Source organism: Anomaloglossus baeobatrachus, chromosome 4 (genome assembly GCF_048569485.1).
Source record: "Anomaloglossus baeobatrachus isolate aAnoBae1 chromosome 4, aAnoBae1.hap1, whole genome shotgun sequence".
Taxonomy (NCBI): Eukaryota; Metazoa; Chordata; class Amphibia; order Anura; family Aromobatidae; genus Anomaloglossus; species Anomaloglossus baeobatrachus.
Window position 1 is genome coordinate 687873124 of NC_134356.1, and position 14229 is coordinate 687887352.

Genomic DNA, 14229 nt, shown 5'->3' on the forward strand with positions numbered 1-14229 from the left:
CTGTTTGATGTTTACGGACACGTGATTGTGGAGCGCGGGGACGGCACAACGAGAAAAATAGTGGCGGCTAGGCACAGAGTACCAATGTTCTAACACCGCCAAAAGGTTGCAGAACGCCTCTGTTCCCATAAGCCGATATGGCAATATCTCAAGGGCTATCAATCGTGCAATGTGTGCAGATATAGTTTCTGCCCTTGGGTGCGTAACAGGGTATTTTAGCTTCTTTTCAAAGGTATGTGTTATGGACAACTGAACGGAACTCTGGGACATCGAAGCTGATATCGTCGTTGATGATTGAGTTTGGCCAACATTAGGTTGGGAGGAGGCATCAGCGCCACCTTCTTGCACATCAGTTTGAGAAGCAGACAACCCTGGGGAAGTGGCAGAGTTTTGAGTTTGGAAATCGTTTTTCACCTAGAGCTGTCAACCACCTAGTGGTATGCTTGGCTAACATATGGTTTGTCATGCTGTAGGTGCCCAAACTTGAAGTATTTCTGCCTCTGATAAGCTTCATCTGACAGATTTGACAAATGACAGCCATTTGGCCTGAAGGACTCTTGTAAAAAAACTGCCACAGAATCGCACCATGGACCCTTGGACTCTGAGATGGCTGAGGTGGTGCACGGACCCTTGGACTCTGAGATGGTACAGGTGGTGCACGGACCCTTGGACTCTGAGATGCCACAGTTGGTGGTGTCATGTGCACAGTTGATTGACTTCTGGCAGTGGTCGAAACCCTATGTCTTACAGCCTTTTTGCGGACTATGGGTGCATGCTCCTCTGCACTGCTCTTCTCGCAATCCATGCCACTCGTCCATGTTGGATCAGTCACCTCATCATTAACCTTGTCGTCTTCAAATTCCTGAAGGTCAACATCTTCGGGAATGGAGGTTTCAGGCTGAACTGAGGGCAACTGTATCTCATCATCCTCCAACACTTCCACCTGATTTCCCAGCATGTCACGGCCAACAACATGGCTTTCTTCTGGCCTTGGGTGCTCAAAGATCTGTGTATCACCCCCCACCCACGGCCTCACCTGCATTGGTGGTGTTGTGCGATGAGAGGCAAGAAAGGTCAAAGGGTCCCGTAAACAGCTCAGAAACAACCTATATACTACCTCTAAAATGTATACTTTATTAATGTCATAAAAACAGACACAAAGGGTGTCCTTCCAAACAACATAAAACAATGTTCCAGTGAATGCTAGGTGGGTATAGGATAGCGTGAGGGGTTGTTAGAGTATCAATAAATTATTGAGCTAGATCTACAGATGCTAAATTACATCCTCTATTGCCCTTCCTACCGACGGAGGGTGTCATACTTTTTTGGACATCCCCCATTCTGGGTGGCTGACCCTCACTGCCCCTACAGCTAACTAGCAGTGTATCCACCACCAAAAAAACAGGTACAAAAGTGTAAGACAAACCACATATACACAGTACAGTTGCGTTATATATACTATGGTTTTTGACTAGTCTTCAATATCTAGTCAGGGAAATAAATTCAATTGTTAGGATAGAGATGACGGGCCCAACTTATATAAGTAGGCACCCTCAACTCTCCCGACGCGTTTCCCTCCTAACGCAATAAAAAGGGGCTCATTAGGGGTTTTCTAAAGTTGACACATAGAATAGTAATTGCCAATGCATAAATAATTTGTCAGGTCTGAGGACTTTAAATGCGCAGGAAAGGGTTATTTAATCTAGTCACTATGCTTTTTCTCTGGTATGATAATCCAGGAGCAGATATAAAGCAGATGACTCTTATTTTCAATGATTCCAAATTTGTGATATGCCCTTATTCTGACACAATAATGCTTCAAATAACATCAATAAGAACAGACCCCTTTTACTAATGAATACAGGGGGAATAGTACAAGTCCATCTGCACACGAGATCCAATGCCTGACAATCTTGTAAGGGAAAACTTCCCCACAATACCGTCTCAATGGACAAAGTGTTAAAAGGAACACTTGTTTCCACTACCTCCCCAAAGGAGAACTCCACCTGCAAGGACACGTAGATCCCGAGCGCCAATGCACATCTAAAGCGCAGGGAGCTGTGATGGGGTGTCCAGATCTGGTTTTCCTATCACACAGCAGAGCCTCGTTGTACCTACGTATCCCGTATTGACACGGCATATGGAGGTACAATGAGGCTCTGCTGTGTGATAGGAAAACCAGATCTGGACACCCCATCACAGCTCCCTGCAATGGGCAATATGTGTATTTACAAGCTGTAAACAAAAGATAGCTGCTCTTATAATGACATATGGCCTTGAGTGTTATGGTCAAATTCGAACTAAATGATGAATTTGAGGAAGTTTGAAGCTAAAAAAAATATACTTTTATTACTTACAGTATATTTCATGTTAAGTGATTGACTCTAAAGTCATCTCCAAATCAGTTGTCTTCTGCAAAGCTGCACCATATCGGCTTGGTTGATTTTCCAATCTGAAGCAAATCTTGGCATATAATCCACAAAAGGCAAAACAAAGATCTTTATTGTGCACTTTGAAGACTAAAGACTGGCCGTGCTAAAAGATCTGTCCTTTTCTCCATTTTGTGGATTATTACTATGGAATTTTGTAGATGATTTTCCAATTTGTAAGCCTATAAAGAGTATTATGTATGGATTTTTTAATATCTTCATTTCTCAAACTATAAATAATGGGGTTGACAAAAGGAGTAAACACTGTATAGAGCAGTGATAGAATCTTACACATGGTGAGTGTTCGGCTTTGGGATGGAATGGCATAAACACTAAACATTGTCCAGTAGAATATGGAGACCACAATGAGGTGGGAGCTGCAGGTGGAGAAGGCTTTCTGTCTACTGGTACTGGATGGGATCCTTAAGACTGATCCAACAATATAAGTGTAAGATATTACAATGATTGTGGTGGGAATTATAACAAATAGAAAACTCCGGAAATATATTTCTAATTCAACTATGAAGGTGTCAGAACAGACAAGTTCTAGTAAAGGAACAAGGTCACAGAATAAATGGTCAATGACATTTGGGCCACAAAAGTTCCGATTCGCTGTTGTTACAGTGTCAATCAAAACAAGTGAAAATCCAAATACCCAACACATGGAGGCCAATATCACACAATGTTCAACTGTCATAATAGATGTATAATGGAGGGGATTACAGATGGCCACATATCTGTCAAAAGACATCACAGTGAGGAGGAAACATTCAAAAACTCCTGAAGCGCAAAAAACATATAACTGAACGATACAACCAGTAAAAGTAATGGAGCCCCTATTATTCAGTAGAATGTGGAGTATATTCGAGATAATATCTGTGGGTAACACAATGTCACTAATGGAAAGTTGTGAGATGAAGAAGTACATCGGAGTGTGAAGGTTCTTGCTGGTGGACACCAGGGATATAATCATGAGGTTCCCACATATTATAAGGCAATAAACCACAAGGAACAAGACGAAGAATAAAAGTCTTAATCCTTGGTTGACTTTAAATCCTAAGAGATGGAACTCAGTGACATCCGTCCTGTTCTCCTGCATGTTGAGCAAAGGGGTTGTTAAATCCTGTAATAGAAAAAAATATATCATAAGACATTCACCTTCATTACCCGGCCATTTTTTACAATTCTGACCAGAGTCCCTTTATGATGTAATAACTCTGGAAAAATTCATCAAGACCCGGTGATTCTGAGAATCTTTTTTCTTGACCTATTGTACTTCATGATAGTGGTAAATTTAAGATGATATTTTTTGTTGAAAGAAATGTAAATTTGTTGAAATTTTTTAAAATGTAGAACTTTTCAAACTTTTAATTTATGTAACCTTAAACCATATGGCTACAGTATATCACACAAAATATATAATAAATAATATTTCCCACTTGTCTAAATTAAATGAGCACAATTTTTGAAACATCATTTTTTTTACTAAACCATTTTTTAAGGGCCACATTACATTTTAAGGGACTTTGAGAGCCCTAGGTGATGGAAAATACCACAAAGTTATACCATTTTAAAAACTGCACCTCTAAAAGTACTCAAAATCACAGCCAATAAGTTCATTAATTCTTTAGGTTCTTCACAGGAACTAAAGCAATGTGGAAGGAGCAAATGAAAAATTTCCTTTTTCCAACAAAAGTGTTGCTCTAAATTTTGTATTTTCAAAAGAGTAACAAGATAAATTACACAATACAATTTGTTTGCAATTTCTCCTGAGTACAACAAAACCTAATATGTGGTGGAAATCTACTGTCTGGGCGCACAGCTGGGCTCGGAATGGAAGGAGCGCCATTTGACTTTTTGAAAGTAAAATTGTCTGGAATTGTTAGTAGTTGCCATGCGGCGTTTGCTGAGTGCCCAATGTACCTAATTGGTTAAGCTCCCCTACAAGTGACCCCATTTTGAGAACTAGATCCTTAAATGAATTTATCTAGCTGTTTGGTGAGCACTTTGAATCCCCATGTACTTCACAGGAATTTACCGTATTTTTCGGACCATAAGACGCACTTTTTTTCCCCCAAATGTTGGGGGAAAGTGGGGGGTGCGTCTTATGGTCTGAATGTGGCTGCGGGGAATGTGGGTGCTGCGGTGGAGCGGGTCATCGGGGGCACGAGCAGGCTGTAGCAGCCTGCCGTGACCACGTGGACCCGCTCATTTAATATGCCCGCCCATCCCCCGCGGGATGATGGGCGGGGGATAAACAGCCGGCTCGCATGATCACCCCTGGCAACTACGGCCTGGAGTGATCATGTGCGGCTGTATTCACTGCTCCCTGCGCATCATCATCAGCGCGGGGAGCAGTGAATCAGTGTACAGTACTCACCGTTCCCTGCAGCATCGCTCGTCCTCCCGTCTGTGTCAGCGGCAGCGCCGCTGATTGGAGCCGTCCCCATTACCCTGCTGGATTGCGATCATCTCCTGTGTTTGTGCTGGCAGCTGAGTGGAGACTAGCGGCGCGCACAGCGATGACGTCATCGCTGTGCGCACGTGTCCACACGCAGCCGCCGGGACACTGGCACAGACACAGGAGATGATCGCGATCCAGCAGGGTAATGGGGACGGCTCCAATCAGCGGCGCTGCCGCTGACACAGACGGGAGGACGAGCGATGCTGCAGGGAGTGAGGTGAGTATGAACGTTTATTTTTTTTATGTGCCACAGGATGCGGCCATACACCAGGATGGGGGCATATTATGAGCCGGATGGGGGCATATTATGAGCCAGATGGGGGCATATTATGAGCCGGATGGGGGCATATTATGAGCCAGATGGGGGCATATTATGAGCCAGATGGGGGCATATTATGAGCCGGATGGGGGCATATTATGAGCCGGATGGGGGCATATTATGAGCCGGATGGGGGCATATTATGAGCCGGATGGGGGCATATTATGAGCCAGATGGGGGCATATTATGAGCAGGATGGGGGCATATTATGAGCCGGATGGGGGCATATTATGAGAAGGATGGGGGCATATTATGAGCCGGATGGGGGCATATTATGAGCCGGATGGGGGCATATTATGAGCAGGATGGGGGCATATTATGAGCAGGATGGGAGCATATTATGAGCCGGATGGTGGCATATGATGAGCCGGATGGGGGCATATTATGAGCCGGATGGGGGCATATTATGAGCAGGATGGGGGCATATTATGAGCCGGATGGGGGCATATGATGAGCCAGATGGGGGCATATTATGAGCCAGATGGGGGCATATTATGAGCCGGATGGGGGCATATTATGAGCCGGATGGGGCATATTATGAGCCAGATGGGGGCATATTATGAGCAGGATGGGAGCATATTATGAGCCGGATGGGGCCATATGCCATGATGGGTTATATAGCAGGATGCGGCCACATGCCAGTATATAGCAGGATGCGGCCATATGGCAGGATTACGGTATATAGCAGGATGAGGGACATATACTGTATATACCAGGCAGGGAGGATCATTACCAGGATCCGGCACCTTAGTAGAGAATTTGGGGACATTACCCCGATAACAGTGTCAGCAGCAGATCCTCGCCCCATGACAGTGTGTCATGACCACATTTTTTGCTTAAAATTTTATTTTCCTATTTTCCTCCTCTAAAACCAGGGTGCGTCTTATAGTCCGGTGCGTCTTATAGTCCGAAAAATACGGTATAACGTTGAGCCATGAAAATAATATATTTTTACAACAAAAATGTTGCTTTAATCCAATATCTTTCATTTTCACAAGGAGAACAGAAAAAAGCACCATACAATTTGTTATGTAATTTCTCTTTTCAATGACAATACTTCATATAGTCTAAATCTACTGTTTTGGAGAACAAAAGGGCTTGGAAGGGAAGGCGTACCATTTGAGTTTCATAGCGCAGAATTATTTGGAATACATTGCGGACACCATGTTGCATTTGAGAGCCCCTGATATACCCCAATTTTTTTCAAAATCAGTAGTGTAACCGTGGACCATATAATTTGATGTGCAACTTTTCCTGGGTAAGCCAATACAACATACGTGGTCAAAAACTACTTTTGAGGCACAGTACAAAGTGAACAATGGAAGGAGCGCCATATTTGAGTTCAGATTTAGTTGGAATGGTATGCGGGTGCCATGTCACTTTGGCAGGGCCAATGAGGTGCCAGAACAGAAGAACCCCACCACAAGTGACCACATTTTATAAACTACACCCTTCAATTAATTTATGCAGGGTTGCAGTGAGCATATTGACACAACACGTGTGTCACAAAATTTTACACTATTGAGCGGTGAACAAAAAATTAATTACATTTCTACCCCAGATTCCTACATTTTACAAGGGGAATAGGTAAAAAAAAAAAACATGATGTGTTACACAATTTTACCTGAACGTAGCACTTCCTCACCTGTAGAGTACTGTGTGGCCACACCACAGGGCTCGGAAGGGAAGGAGTACCATTTGATTTCTGAAGCACAGACTTTTCTCAAATAGTTTGTGGACTTCATTTGCTGAGCCCCTAAGTGCCAGAACAGATTAAATCCCTCATGTGACCAAATTTTGAAAATTACACCCCTCTGGAAGTTCATCTATGGGTGTAGTAACAATTTAGTTTTGGATGCAGAGAAAACACGCTTTAGGCACAACACTGCTATTTATGATCATGGGCATGCACCCTTACATGTAATCCCCAATATGAGCACTCAGCGTAGAACACAAGATAATTATTAGCCACCCCATACTGCTATTTCTGGGTGACAGAATGAGCAAATCAACAGCAGTTGAAAAATTGGCTCTATATATTCATTTTATACTCTGTACACCATGTGGTATAAATGATTGTGTGGCTTTTTTACTCTGGTCAGTATGATTACAGTAATGCCAGATTTATACAGTTTTTTAGATTTGGCGACTATCACACTAAAAACCTTTTTTTTCCAAAATCAAGGTTTTTTGGATCACTGAATTTTGAACACAATATTTTTTTATTTTATTGCTTTCAAAATTATCTAAGGACTTGTTCTTTGCGTGATGAGTTGGAGTTTTTATTGGTACCATGCTGGGTCACAAAATATTTTTTGATCACTTTCTATTTCACTGTTTGTGAGCCAGAATCAAGAAAAAAAGCAATTTAGGAAGAGTTTTTTTGGGTAGTTTTTTTATACTATTCACCCTGCCGTAAAACTGATAAGACAGCCTTATTCTTCAGATCAGTGTAAATACAGAGATAGCATAATTTCTATTGTTTTTTTGTGTTTTGCCTCTTTTCCACCATAAAAGCTACAGAACTATAGAAAAAAAGTGTTTGCATCTCTGTATTCTGACAACTATAGCTTTTTTATCTTTTTCACTGAAGGATGTGTATGGCAGCTTTTTTTTGTGGGAGAAGATGATGTTTTCAGCCTTTGCTGGCTGCCGACAGTTCTTTCTCTGACTGGTCTCCCCGAGATCAGTGATTGTTTTGTATTGTTGGTCTACCATGCATTGCTCCCACCTAGCCAGAATCCTACTCCACACTGATGAGGGGCAATACCTCAAAACAGCTGTCTGTGGATGGATACCTGGCCTTGGTTTTTCCCTTGTCATATCTTTAAACTTGTCAAAGAGTTGGATATTGACTAAAAGGGCCACTTAATATGGTGGTTATGATGGTCTCCTAAAAAGAGCCACTCCTAGGCTAGGTCCTTCCCGGAGGGATATCTGGCTATTTTCTGTGTTGAGACTCCTAACAGAGGCTTCACAGACCTTTTTTGATTTGCATACTTCCCAGGGGGCAATGCACCTAGGATTTCACTGTGTTGAGTGCCCTCGCTGGCTACCGGCAGTGTTTTTTCTGGCTGGTCTCCCTGAGATCAGTGATTGTTTTATCTTGTTGGTCTACTAGGCATTGCTCTCACCTAGCCAGATTCCTATTTTACACTGATGAGGGGCAATACCCCAAAACAGCTGTCAGTGGATGGATAACTGGCCTTGGTATTTCCCTTGTCATATCTTTAAACTCGTCAAAGAGTTGGATATTGACTAAAAGGGCCACTTAATACGGTGGTTATGGTGGTCTCCTAAAAAGAGCCACTCCTTGGCTAGATCCTTCTCGGAGGGATATCTGGCTATTTTCTGTGTCGAGACTCCTAACAGAGGCTCCACAGACCTTTTTTGATTTGCATCATGCAGTCAAGTGATAGTGTACTTTGCGTTTGATATTTCACAGAGGACACATCTGCACACCCGCATTACTCGACTGAGCACTGAGTGTACCAAGCATCTGATGGAGAATCATGCAGTGGTGAGGACATTCACCCATCATTAATCCCAACAACATTTCAAAGCGCTGTGTTATATGTTAGTGTTAAATAGTCAATTTCCTGCTGTAAACCGGCGGCTTCTGAGCATTTCTTACGATTCGGCCTAGTAGGCTGCAGATTTGTTGAATTTCTTGGTCTTCTTTCCTCAGATGAATTTGCAGAACTCAATAAGCACATTGCAGGATCAGTCACATTTTGGCTCCGCTCTGAATCTCTCTTTTCAGTAATCTGCTTTATTTGTTTTGTTATGGATAGAACAAATCACTTTCTAGACTTTGGACATGCTCATGTATCTATATTCTTGAAACCACCTGCCTAAAAAAATAAATAAATTAACAAATAAAATAAAAAATTAGGCCATGCCAATTTGTGATCCTTTATGCTTATTTATTTTTAAAATGAACCTTTTCAGATATGGGTTTGAAAAATAGTTATAGAATTTGGATGTGTTTATGCCTCTTTGCTGTTTATCAGATTTTTGAGAAGAGCAGTATATATGTCAGTGTGATTTCCATTTGTAAAGGCCCATTTACACACAACGATATCGCTAACGAGATATCGTCGAGGTCACGGTGCTGGTGACGCACATGCGGCCTCGTTAGCAATGGTGTGACACCTTTTTGCGATCAGTAACAATCGCAAAAAGGTGTCAAATCGTTCGTCGTGTACATGTCGTTCATTTTCAAAAAATCTTTCCTTATTTGGAATGCAGGTAGTTCGTCGCTCCTGCGGCAGCGCACATCACTATGTGTGACACTGCGGGAACGAGAAACATCATCGTACCTGCAGCCGCTAGCAATGTGGAAGGAAGGGGTGGGTGGGATGTTCCGGCCTCTAATTTCTGCCCCTCTATTTCTATTGGGTGGCTGCTTAGTGACGCTGTTATTATGGGGAGATAAGGTATGCACACCAGTGACTATGTAAGGGGAATACATGTAATAGCAGAAACTACTGTGTGAATACTGACATGAAAAATTCAATAGCTATATGCAAGAATGAAATGTGAAAAATGGAATCTGCATTACTGCCATGAATATATGAATAAAGAGAAATTTAGCTACTGAATTGATCAATGCAATAGAGCCCCAACATTACGCCAAAGTATTTCTCTACGTTGGGGTCCCTAGCTTATGTATGTCCAGTTCAGACATAGAATGGAGTTCCAAACGTTATTTCTTATTTGTTAGTTGTTTTTCGTTTGGGAACCCTCCCCACACACACCTATTGCCAATCCACATCGTATATATAGCCTGGGTCTCAGCTTCCCATACACGGTAAGTTTTTTAACTGCATGAGAGGACACACACAAGCTAGGGACCCCAACGTAGAGAAATACTTTGGCGTAGTGTTGGGGCTCTATTGCATTGATCAATTCAGTAGCTAAATTTCTCTTGATTCATATGTTCATGGCAGTAATGCAGGTTCCATTTTTCACATATTCACTCTTGCATATAGCTATTGAATTTTTCATGTCAGTATTCACACAGCAGTTTCTGCTATTCCATGTATTCCCCTTACATAGTCACTGGTGTGCATACCTTATCTCCCCATAGTGATGTTTTTTTAGGTTTTTGCACCCAGTTCAGACATAGAATGGAGTTCCAAACGTTATTTCTTATTTGTTAGTGACGCTGTTGTGACGCCGAACAAACCTCCCTCTTAAAGGAGAGATTGTTTGGCGGCCACAGTGATGTCGGTGAACAGGTAATTGCGTGTGATGCTGCAGTAGCGATATTGTTTGCTACCGCAGCGATCACCCTGTGACACGCCACCGACGTGGGTGGGTCCTATCGCTAGTGATGTCGCAGCGTGTAAAGCCTGCTTAAAGCTGATTGCATGCAGGCAGCACACGGATCAATGCAGATCAATAGATTTACGTCAATTGAGCGACATTACACATGGATCAGTGATCCACATGTAGAACATTTCAGCATATACTTTCTTTCTAATCAGAATCACCAATGAAACTCAATAGACGTGTTACACAACGGCTGTCACATGGCCACCATCAACATGGATTTAATTCTTTTGAATCCAGAGCAGTTAATAACATTGAAAACTATATTTGACCTATTTTTTTTTTTTATATAAAATTTCTGCTGTATAAAATCTACAGTATACTATATGAAAGTAAAAAGTAGATATAAGGTTGAAATACTGATGACACGTGGATGACAAGATGGTTGAATTTTGTTGTTTCTGGATAAAACGTGAACGAGTTTTCATAATCTCTTGTGAATAAGGTCTTTCTTGGAGGAGAAATATGGGGGGGGTTACACAAACAGTCAAATAATCGAATCCAACAAACTGCTAAAAATCCGTCCTCTGTTTTATAAGCCTGATAGAAGAAAACTACGTCCATCCTCTATTACTTCCGGTGCAGGACACCGAGCTTCACCAAACTGTGAATTACACAGCACAAACAACTATGAATTCATTATATAAAAACAACATTGTCTTTATGAATAATATTTCATGTAATGTTAGTGTGTTTTTAAACATATTATGAATATATGTAAAGATAGCCGGCTTCTCATTTCATTTAATGATTGCAATATAATAAACACTCATTTCTACTCACATCAGTAATTTCTTGGCTCTTGATGTTCATTTTCACAATATATTTTTCTTGTTTTTCCTGTTGCTCTTGTGAGATGGAGAATAATTTTAGTCGGCAGAGAATTAGTCACCAGTTATATAAATGAGCGGCCTGTGGATATTTGTGGCTATTTATGCATGAAATGCAAGTAAGATGTTGAGTGGAATAAATTTCAGAAGATATCTTTGTCTCTCTGGCCAATAAAGGAAAATAAAAATAAATCTAGAAGTCACCAGCCACTTTTGGGAATTCAGGAGTCATTCCATATATTAACATATATTTATACATGACAATATTTCAGAGACCAAAAAAATTGCAAGATTTTATCTTACACCCATCACACTTAGGGGTACTTTGCACGTTGCGACATCGCTACTGCGATATCGTCGGGGTCAAATCGAAAGTGATGCATATCCGGCGCCAGTAACGATGTCACAACATGTAAAGCCTAGGAGAGAAGATGAACGAGCGTGAAACAGTCAAAAATCGATGATCTATGTCACGTCATTCATTTTGACAATGTAGGTGCGTCCGCAGGTACAATGTTGTTTTTCGTTCATGCAGCTCACACATCGCTGTGTGTGAAGCTGCAGCAGCGACAAACATCTCCTTACCTGCGTCCACCGGCTATGCGGAAGGGAGAAGGTGGGCGGGATGTTTACATCCCGCTCATCTCCGCCCCTCCGCTGCTATTGGCCGGCCGCTTAGTGACGTCGCGGTGACGTCGCTGTGACGCTGAACGAACTTCCCCCTTGAGGGAGGGATTCTTCGGCAGTCACCACGCCGTCGCCGACCAGGTAAATCCATGTAAAGCTGCCGTAGCGATAATGTTCGCTACAGCAGCTCGCACTACATATCGCATGTGCGATGGGGGCGGGTAATATCGCGCTCAGCATCGCTAGCATCGGCTAGCGATGTCGCAGCGTGCAAAGTACCCCTTAGGCTGCTTTCACAAATCACTTTTTTTGCATCAGGCACAATCCGGCTCAAAAACCTATGCAACGGATTCGGTGAAAAAAACGGATCCGTTGCATAAGTTTTTCCATGCAGCCCGTCCGTTTTTTGACGGATGCGGTTGTAAATCACGCTGTATTGCACTGAATTCGACGTGATGCGTTTATTTGCTGCAGACAAAAAACGCTACAGGCAACGTTCCATCCGGCCGCCGCATCGACTAAATATGCCGCATCCGGCAAAAAACGGATGCAACGCAAGGCCATGCGGCACAATCCGGCGCTAATGCAAGTCTATGAGGGAAAAAACGCATCCAGCGGAAAAAAAAACGGATGTGTTTTTTCTGCAAAGTGCTGTATTGTGCCTGATTGCAAAAAATTGATGTGTGAAAGCAGCCTTATTATACAGTTGAGCAAGTACCTAACTATTCGTACTCATTATACTCATAACGAGTACTGTCTAAAACTCGCGTATTTGTTCCGAATAGTGAATGCAAGTCACTGGGGAATACTCACAAAGTAACGACTAACCCGAATGTTGTACTATTTGTGCGAGTAGGGAATAGTACAACATTCAAAGTACTCATTTCATTGCGAGTTTTCCCCAGTGACTTGCATTCCACACACTATTCGGAACAAATACGCGAGTTTTAGACAGTACTCGTTATGAGCACAGCAAGTACTAATAGTTGGGTACTCGCTCAACTCAAATTTCTATAGAATAATGTGGATGATTTTTCTAATTGCAGGCTAATCAGCTTTGGCCCTCTTCTTGGCCAGGTTTTTTTTGTGACCTGTGCTTCTATGGCTTTTACCCCTTCACCATTTTGGCACATATTGTGATGGCACAATGTTAATATGTGCGTCGTCTGGAGACTGGTCAGCACAATGCAATGGCCAGTTAGAGGTCTGGTCACGGCAGAAACCCGACCTGAAGGGAAGGCCAATCAGTGTGAAGCTAAAATGGAGAGGCACAGTTGATTGGAGAAAGGAGTGCGCGGTATGAGGGATACGTGTGGGTCAGTATTCAATTAAAAAACAAAAATTTGACACTGTATGACTTTATCAAAATGGAAGCCAGCTAGCCATTACTGTCATAAATTTGCATAGAAAAAATTGAAAACAATTGTATTCTAGACAATTTACATTTTTGTAAAATTCCATTGGAATTTAATCCTTTTAGGATAATTGTGTTAATCTTTACCAGTTACCTATGAACAGTAAGAATCAACCCGTATAGAGAATAGACTTTCAGTAAAAAAAAATCACATATTAAACACTGTGTCTTATCTCTGCTCTAGAACCTACAGCTCATCTCTGCAGACTTCCATGTGAAGGTACCAGGGCTGCTGGATGAGCCGGGAAAGCACCTGAAAATGGTGCTAAGTAGTGATGAGCGAGTATGCTTGTCACTACTCGGTACTCGCACGAGTATCACTGTACTCGGGCTACTCGGCGGGTACCGAGTAATCTCGCGATACTCGTGCTGTACTCGTGGTCTTCATCCCTGCATGTTGGCGCTCTTTTGAGAGCCAGCCCTCATGCAGGGATTGGCTGGCAGACCACTGCAATGCCACAGCCCTGTTAGTTGTGGAATTGCAGTGATTGGCTGGCCCGCACAGCGTGACCGACCCTTTATACCGGTGGGCGCGCTGTGCTCTGCACACAGCCATCTCATATTCCCTGCTTTCCCCGCTCACATGTGTCAGCTTCACACAGCAACTGAGGTGAGTAGCGCGATCAGCTGCTGTCAGTCAAGTAACTCACGGCCACCGCTGGATCCAGCGGTGGCCGCGATTAACCTCAGTGACAGCTCAGCTGATCGCGATACTCACCTCAGTTGCTGCGTGGAGCTGACCGGAGCGGCGGTGTATTCTGCAGCTCCTGTCACTTGCATGCAGCAGAACTGGACGCGACGCTGGAGGA

At 42.7% G+C, this 14229-nt stretch overlaps 1 protein-coding gene across 1 annotated transcript; it reads right to left on the reverse strand.

Moving 5' to 3' along the window:
* Nucleotides 1-2519: 2519 nt before the first annotated feature.
* On the reverse strand, nt 2520-11362 carry LOC142302888 (olfactory receptor 1500-like). Its single transcript, XM_075343994.1, has 3 exons — nt 11333-11362; nt 2721-3552; nt 2520-2611 (listed from the first exon to the last, which is right to left on the reverse strand). Exons 1-3 carry the CDS (start codon nt 11360-11362, stop codon nt 2520-2522), a joined length of 954 nt encoding a protein of 317 aa, XP_075200109.1.
* Nucleotides 11363-14229: the final 2867 nt, after the last annotated feature.